The following is a 7500-nucleotide window of genomic DNA, read 5'->3' on the forward strand; positions in this document are numbered from 1 at the left end:
TCAGACCTGGAATAGTAAAATAAAAACAACCCAAAAACAAAGGCATACATTTAATCTTGGTGAAATGGATAGGATGTACTTAACCAGACCTGCCCATTACCACGAAAAATTCGTAGAAATACGATTTCTTTTGGCTCCAGCTACAGAGCTGCAAATGTCTCTTTGACTCAATAAATCGTGTTGAGAAGGAAAGTTTACCTTATTAGAACCTATAATCAGGATATCGGAGCATTTTTGGACCATGCTGAGTGCAAATTGTTCATTTCTAATGCTATTTAACCCTCTCCTTGCCAGCTATTTTTAGAATTTTCCCCGAAAATTTACTCCAACCCTACACAAAAAATAGACTTTTCTTACTCAAACAAAAAAGTAACAAGTACATTCTACACAGAATGTTGTTCAGCAAATCGAGCTCTACAACACAGTGTTTAGTATTTTTTAGCTGTAATCAAAGCATTTCTTTAGATTTTATGATGTACAAGAGACATTAGAATGAGAAAATTGTCGGTTGCATCGTAACGAATGTGACGATTTTCCTATGGGTGGTAAGAAGAGGGTTAAAGTGAAATTTTCCTTTTTTCCTTTGAAAACTACGAATTTTCGAAATTTCAAGTAGGCAGCTGTGATTGAAATAACTAAAACACTTACCCGCACAAGGAATTATAACAACAAGAGATGAAGTGAGTAGGAAAGAGCCAGAAGACAATGTGGATAGCTCATACGGTAGAGTCACGCTCTCACCGGCCAGGCGGAGTTTTCGTACCAGTAAGGTCGCGGTTCAAATCCCCATCACAGCCGCGAAAAAATGTTATTCTCTATTGTCTTCTGGAACTTTCCTACTCACTTCATCTCTTGTTGTTCCCAACATAAGTGCCTGCTCCACTCACTTTTCTGAATTAAGGAAATGTATCGAACATAATTAATCAAATCCCTTTTTTTTTTAGCTTGAGCGACCGAAGAGTTTCTGCAATGACTGAATTTAGGAAAGACAACAGACAAAGCCCAATGGACTCTGCTGAACCGATGACGTCTTCGCCAAACAAGCAGCCCCGAATTGCGTCGTGGAGCGTTCGTACCATGTATAGATAGTGTGTGCTTGGCTTAGAATTTCACAACATTGCCATCCGGAAGTATAACGGACCAACACACAAAACTGTGTCTTAGCATGAACGTTTATAGTCTGCTTAATACAGTTTAGTGAGAATTACTCATAAACGCGGATGGCAAAAAAAAAAACAATAACAAAGACCTGAGTGACGTCAACTTCGAACTATCTATAAAGCAGGAAAAAGCTCTCAAGTTGTGACAGAGACGAGAAGATACAGGCTGCATATTCTTGGAGTAAGCGAAACCCACTGGATACAATCCGGACAGTAACACCTCAAGTCTGGGGAGAAGGTTTTATATTCAGAGAGAGGGGAGTAGGAAAGAAGCTGATATACAGCTAAGTGATAAGACACGGAACGAGATTTTAAAGAGAATTAGCTCAGGATAGAGAGGGATAGAAACTGTTTGTCTGAGGCCTATAACCCTGACCGTCATTTTTTTGGTCAGTCTCAGGTTGTAAGTTTACGATGGCTACGGTCATCGTGTCAGGCTATAAGTTAACGATGCCTACGCCCTGACCCAGGGTGAAAAATAGCAATGATGATGATGATGATGATGATGATGATGATGATGATGATGATGATGATGATGATTTTGATGATGATGATGATGATGATAACGATGAACCGGAGGCTACAATAATAATCTCGAGCCAAAAACCAAAGGTCCCTTCTGTATGTGGGTTTTTAAAGTCGGTAAATATAACATTATTGTATTTATTTAAGTAAAATGCTCATCATTTCTGCCAACCGCATAAATCGTACAAATGCGCAAAAGTAATATGCTTTAAAATTTAAAGTTTGAAGTCTGTTGGAGATTAATTTAGTGAGAAGTACTCATCCGGCTGAAGATAGAATGTTGAGAAAATGCGTGCCTAATTTACGATATATTGAATACAAAAGAACAGAAGAGTCAGAGGGTGTTAACCGACTTGACATGGTCTGACCCAGATACGCAAAGTTTGCTATCAAAACACTTTTGTTATTCCCGAACTTTCCTGTCGTTGTATTCCAAGGGAAGACTGGAATAAACCAGGCGTCAGCCAAAGTGAGCTAAGACGAGATGACTTGCTCAAGGCCACTCGCAACGAGGCAGGTAGTCGAACTCGGTACCTTTTGAGTATGAAGCAGAGACCGCACCGCTGAGCCACGCTGCCTCCACACACTGAAGGACTACTCTCTCCCTCCCCTCCCCCCCCCCCCCCGCCCCCCTCTCCTCCACGTGATGAATGGTACAGTCCACTCCGGATAATCGCAGCACCTTGGGTTCAGCGAAAATGTTGCGATTAACCGAAGTTGAGTTTCCAGTCCATTATCGCAACATTTGAAACATATAATATGGTAAACTCAAACCAGTTGTTGTAAACATTGTTCTCAGTCCACCACATACTGAGCAATATGATTGAAATAAAAAGCAGCTTTGATGCAAGTCGACATCTCATTCAGATTTGATAAACTTTCACTCTTTTGTTCTCAACATTTTTAAGAGTCAAAGAGATTAGCCTTGATGGTCACAAAGCACAGTTGTAAATCCCAAAACAAAGGATATCTCTTTACATCTGTCATTGTCTACCTGTTGTAAAAACTATACTCAGCCCCCCTTGCCTCCTATTTAAGAGTCACAGATGACATCACGAACCCATACTGCAAAGCCCCACCCTCTTTTGTCTATAATAGAGTAGTGACACACTAATGTAGCATTAAATCCCGCTCACTCTCGATTTTTCAACCTGTCACGATTTCTTCCACGATGAAATTTAATCATGATATTTTGTTTGATTGATTTCTTGAATTTACCACTTGTTGAGGGCGAAAATGTATTGCGATTAACCGAAGTTTCTTGCAATTAACCAGTGACTTTTATATAGAATTAATTCTGTTTCTTGAGAAATGTTTCGATTAACCGAAATTTGAGATTAACCGAGTTGCGATTATCCGGAGCGAACTGTATTTCGAAATTCATTGAGAATTCACATAAATCTATAAAACGTCACGCCGTGTCATCTTACCTACTCTGGTGGGGCTGATGGTGTCCACTCTTTCCTTCTTCTTCAGGGGCAGTAATGTCTTTTTGCCGTATTTCCGTCGCCGGGCGTCGATATGGCGAAAGTAGGCAGTGATGTAGATGTTATCGAATGTCAAGTTGCTGAGATATTGACTGAAAAAAGACGGAGATGACAGAAGCTAAAAAATGCTGGTGCGTACAGATAGTATGCGCTTGCCAAAGGAACTCACAACATTGCCATCCGGAGATATAACGGACGAACAGACAAAACTATGTGTAACCTTGAACGTTTATAGTCTGTTAATATAGTTTAGTGAGAATTATTCATAAACGCGGATGGCAAAAAGGAATAAGAAAGACATGAGTGACGTCAACTTCGTTCTATCTATAGCCTGACACTAGGGTCAACTTCCCTAGGAATAAACCTTAAAGACAAATTTCCCCAATGGGATGAATAAAGGGAATTTTATTTTTTATTCATTTATTTATATCCAATGCAAAATGTGTCTTTAGGGTCTATTCCAAGGGAAGATTGCAATTACCCGAATTAATCAGCCGCATTGCAGCGCCGCAAAATGAGCCAGAGCGAGGTCAAATGTGTACTAATAAATGAGTTGAATGATTGTAAGGACTTAAATTATTTCCGTCGCCTGGCGTCGATCGTAGCCATCGCAAACTTATAGCCTGAAACCGTAGCTATCGTTAACTTATAGCCTTAAACCGTAGCTATAGTTAACTTATAGCCTGAAACCGTAGCCATCGTTAACATATAGCCTGAAACCGTAGCTATCGTTAACTTATAGCCTGAAACCGTAGCCATCGTTAACTTAAAGCCTGAAACCGAGCCATCGTTAACTTATAGCCTGAACCGTAGCCATCGTTAACTATAGCCTGAAACCGTAGCCATCGTTAACTTATAGCCTGAAACCGTAGCCATCGTTAACGTATAGCCTGAAACCGTAGCCATCGTTAACTTATAGCCTGAAACCGTAGCCATCGTTAACTTATAGCCTGAAACCGTAGCCATCGTTAACTTATAGCCTGAAACCGTAGCCATCGTTAACTTATACCTGAAACAGTAGCCTCGTTAACGTATAGCCTGAAACCGTAGCCATCGTTAACTTATAGCCTGAAACCGTAGCCATCGTTAACTTATAGCCTGAAACCGTAGCCATCGTTAACATATAGACTGAAACCGTAGCCATCGTTAACTTATAGCCTGACACTGACCAAAAAGACCATTCTTTGGCCACAAAAGAAAACAAATCGTGAGTTGTATTCCATAGTTCAACCAATGGGGTCACTTGTTTCCATGAGCACTAATAACGACACCTCACTAGGCGGTGTAAAAACCAAATAATGACGTCAAAAGACCAGTCCTTTTGGATTTCAGTGTCAGGCTATAACTTAACGATGGCTACGCTGAAACTGACCAAATAAAAACGTCAAAAGACCAGCCTCTGGCCGCAAAAGAAAACAAATCCTGAGTTGTATTCAATAGTTCAACCTGTGAAATCAATTTGTTTCCTTGAGCTTTATTACTATCGACAACACACTAGACGGTACAAAGACCTAGAAAATTATGTCAAACTAGAAGTCCTTGTAGCTTTTAGTGTCAGGCTATAATTTAACGATGGCTACGCGTCGATGTGGTGAAAGTAGGAAGTGACGTAGATGTTATGGGATGTCAAGTTGTTGAATGAAGTTTTGACTGGAAAGGGGGAAAAAGGAAACGTATAACTATGATCTGTGTGACCAATATAAGCCTCCAATGTTGTTAGAGTCAATCGACCAATCCCGGCCACGGAGGCGGTCTACGTCATTGGATAAAACACAATAAAATTGGCTTCAACAGTCATGACGTCACTTCCCTCGTATTGACGCATAATAACTTAGTAACTGGCTCTAAACTATCGGAACAATGGCGGACGGCCATATGAAATATTTCTTCGGCGAGCATAAAAGTGTGTCCAGAGGAGAAAACATTATAAACATGATCATGTTTTGACTTTTATACATTCTGATCACATGAAAAGTTCGAGCCAGCATGAAGAATAAAAAGTACCGATTTTCTTTGTTTAGAACCACGATGGCCGCCGTTGTTGGGCGACGTGACATCAGACTATGAAATCGAATTGGTTTGATAGATTTCCTGGTCCCGTCCTAGGGTTCATGCGTATTAACGTGCGCGTAGCATTGATATAGAACAATAAAAATAACAACAAAATTTTGAGCTTTTATATAGGGCAATATCCACTGTACGTGCCAAAAGCAGCGCTTTACAACCGGTCTCTGACCAACAACAACACGTAACATGTAGAACGAGACATGACGCCTGTTAGGCGATATTACAATGCTATTTTTTTTTCGACAGAGACAATACTATTAACGGCCTGAGTACGGTGAGAAAATATGAGTGAAGAGTCTGTTTTTTTAAAGGTCCGGCGGCCATCAGTCTTGTTGAAAATTCCCGGACCAAAGCTCTGTCACCAATCAGTGCTGCTAAAGAAAGAAATGGACAGAAGAAAAAAAATGCATGTGAAACACGAGTGAGTATAATTCTTTTACATTGTTTTAACCCTCTCCTTACCAACTAAAGGAAAATTCGTCATATTCTTTACGATATAACCATCATTTTTCTTATTCAATGTCTCTTGTACATCATAAAATTTAAAGAAAATGAACAATGTGTTGTAGAGCATGCTTCACTAAAGAATTCATGTATCGTAAAAAATGTTACTGCTAATGTGTCTGAGTGATAAAAAATCTATTTTGTGTTCGTTGGGAGTGAAGTTTTCGGGAAAAACTGAAAATGGCTGGTTAGGAGAGGGTTAACCCACACGATCCATATTCTAACGAAAATCAACAACGAATGACGATACGTCAAACGTGCTTGCAGAAACTCAAAAAAGAAAGAAGCTCATGCAAGTATATCACTATAAAAGTGTGCAGTGCCGCCAATATCCACACGAGAGTGACAAGAAGAGAAGAGTTGCCAGAAAATGAAGCAACAGAGGTCATTCTGTAAAACATAGGCTACGCGATGGGAAGCGGCTGCGGTCGTGTAGATGACCCTATCATATTATTTTTTCTTTTACAAAATTTAAAAAAAATATTCCCCTTATTCATCCGCAAAGGAAAACTTGCCTTTAGGGTCTATTCCAAGGGCAGGCTTCACGAAGTCCCAAGTTTGAGAGTTTTTTTTCTTCCAAGATGAGGGTCATTTAAATCGATCGATACTTGAAGGACGAGTTTTCTGGCCAAATTTTAAAATATGGGTTTTCCAGAGCATGGCAATATACTGATGCTGGTTTTGAACCCACAATGATGATAGATTTGATAATTGGGGGCAAAGGTGTACTCTCCAATGAGTTGAATGATTGTAAGGTCTTAAACTATTTTCGTCGCCTGGCGTCGATGTGATGAAAGTAGAATGTGATGTAGATGGTATCGAATGTCAAGTTGCTGAGATATTTATCGGAAGGGGGGAGGAGTGGGGGGGGGGGTGGTGAAAGAAACTAAAAATGTCTGCTTCGCAGCCTCATAACGGTATTATTTCGGCGTGGGCTTCGTAGGTAGATGCTGGAAATTGAATAACGATGGTCGGCGGATCAAACCTCTGAAGTCTCGATAATCACGATAGGCGGATCAAAACTTTGAAGTCCACCTACATACGAGCTTCGCGCACCATTTGTTATTTAATTGTGGGTCCAGACCTCTGATGACAATAAAAAATATGTTTGCCAACCACACTTCAAGGCAGTACTATGTCAAGGTGAATTATACTTGGAAAATTGGATATTATAGGATTCTTTCACGGGTTTGGATCTATTAAATGAGTTAATTTCATCGCGCCAAGTAACCCACGAGCTTTGGAGAAAGAAGGCCTTTATTCCACCCCTCAAAGTAATTTTCTTAGTTATTCACAACTAATGATTTGTAAAAAATGCTTCATTTTTCAATGAATTCAAGTTATCTATTATAGATATGGATGATAAAAGCATTGTCATAGGGAATCCCAGACATATCGTCACTCAACGATGCCAATTTGGTACTTTTAATATCAATTTTAGATAATAGTCATTAAATAATAAAAAAAAGTTTTTTCTAGACACTAACCATGGAAATGGGACACGAAATTCAAGATTTTTATCTACTTCTACGGGCAATTACTAGAAAATGTGATGATTAAAGAATGTCGGCATTTACTAGAAAATGTGATGCTTTAAGAATGTCGGCATTTACTAGAAAATGTGATGCTTTAAAAATGTCGGCATTTACTAGAAAATGTGATGCTTTAAAAATGTCGGCATTTACTAGAAAATGTGATGCTTTAAGAATGTCGGCATTTACTAGAAAATGTGATGCTTTAAAAATGTCGGCATTTAC

The 7500-nt window shown here is 39.4% G+C and overlaps 1 protein-coding gene across 1 annotated transcript in view; it reads right to left on the reverse strand.

Annotated features, from left to right (window-relative positions):
• Positions 1-7500, reverse strand: part of LOC144955981 (protein sneaky-like) — an 89190-nt gene that overhangs the window by 32413 nt on the left and 49277 nt on the right. Inside the window, exons 8-9 of the mRNA XM_078886244.1 lie at positions 3116-3264; positions 1-6 (exon numbers count right to left, since the gene is read on the reverse strand). The exon at positions 1-6 is cut by the window's left edge and continues 101 nt beyond it. Coding sequence (XP_078742370.1) covers positions 1-6; positions 3116-3264 — 155 coding nt within the window. The remainder of the gene's footprint in view (positions 7-3115; positions 3265-7500) is intronic.

The sequence above is a fragment of the Berghia stephanieae genome, chromosome 10 (genome assembly GCF_034508935.2).
Source record: "Berghia stephanieae isolate SIO BIC M18660-M18661 chromosome 10, UCSD_Bste_1.3, whole genome shotgun sequence".
NCBI lineage: Eukaryota > Metazoa > Mollusca > Gastropoda > Nudibranchia > Aeolidiidae > Berghia > Berghia stephanieae.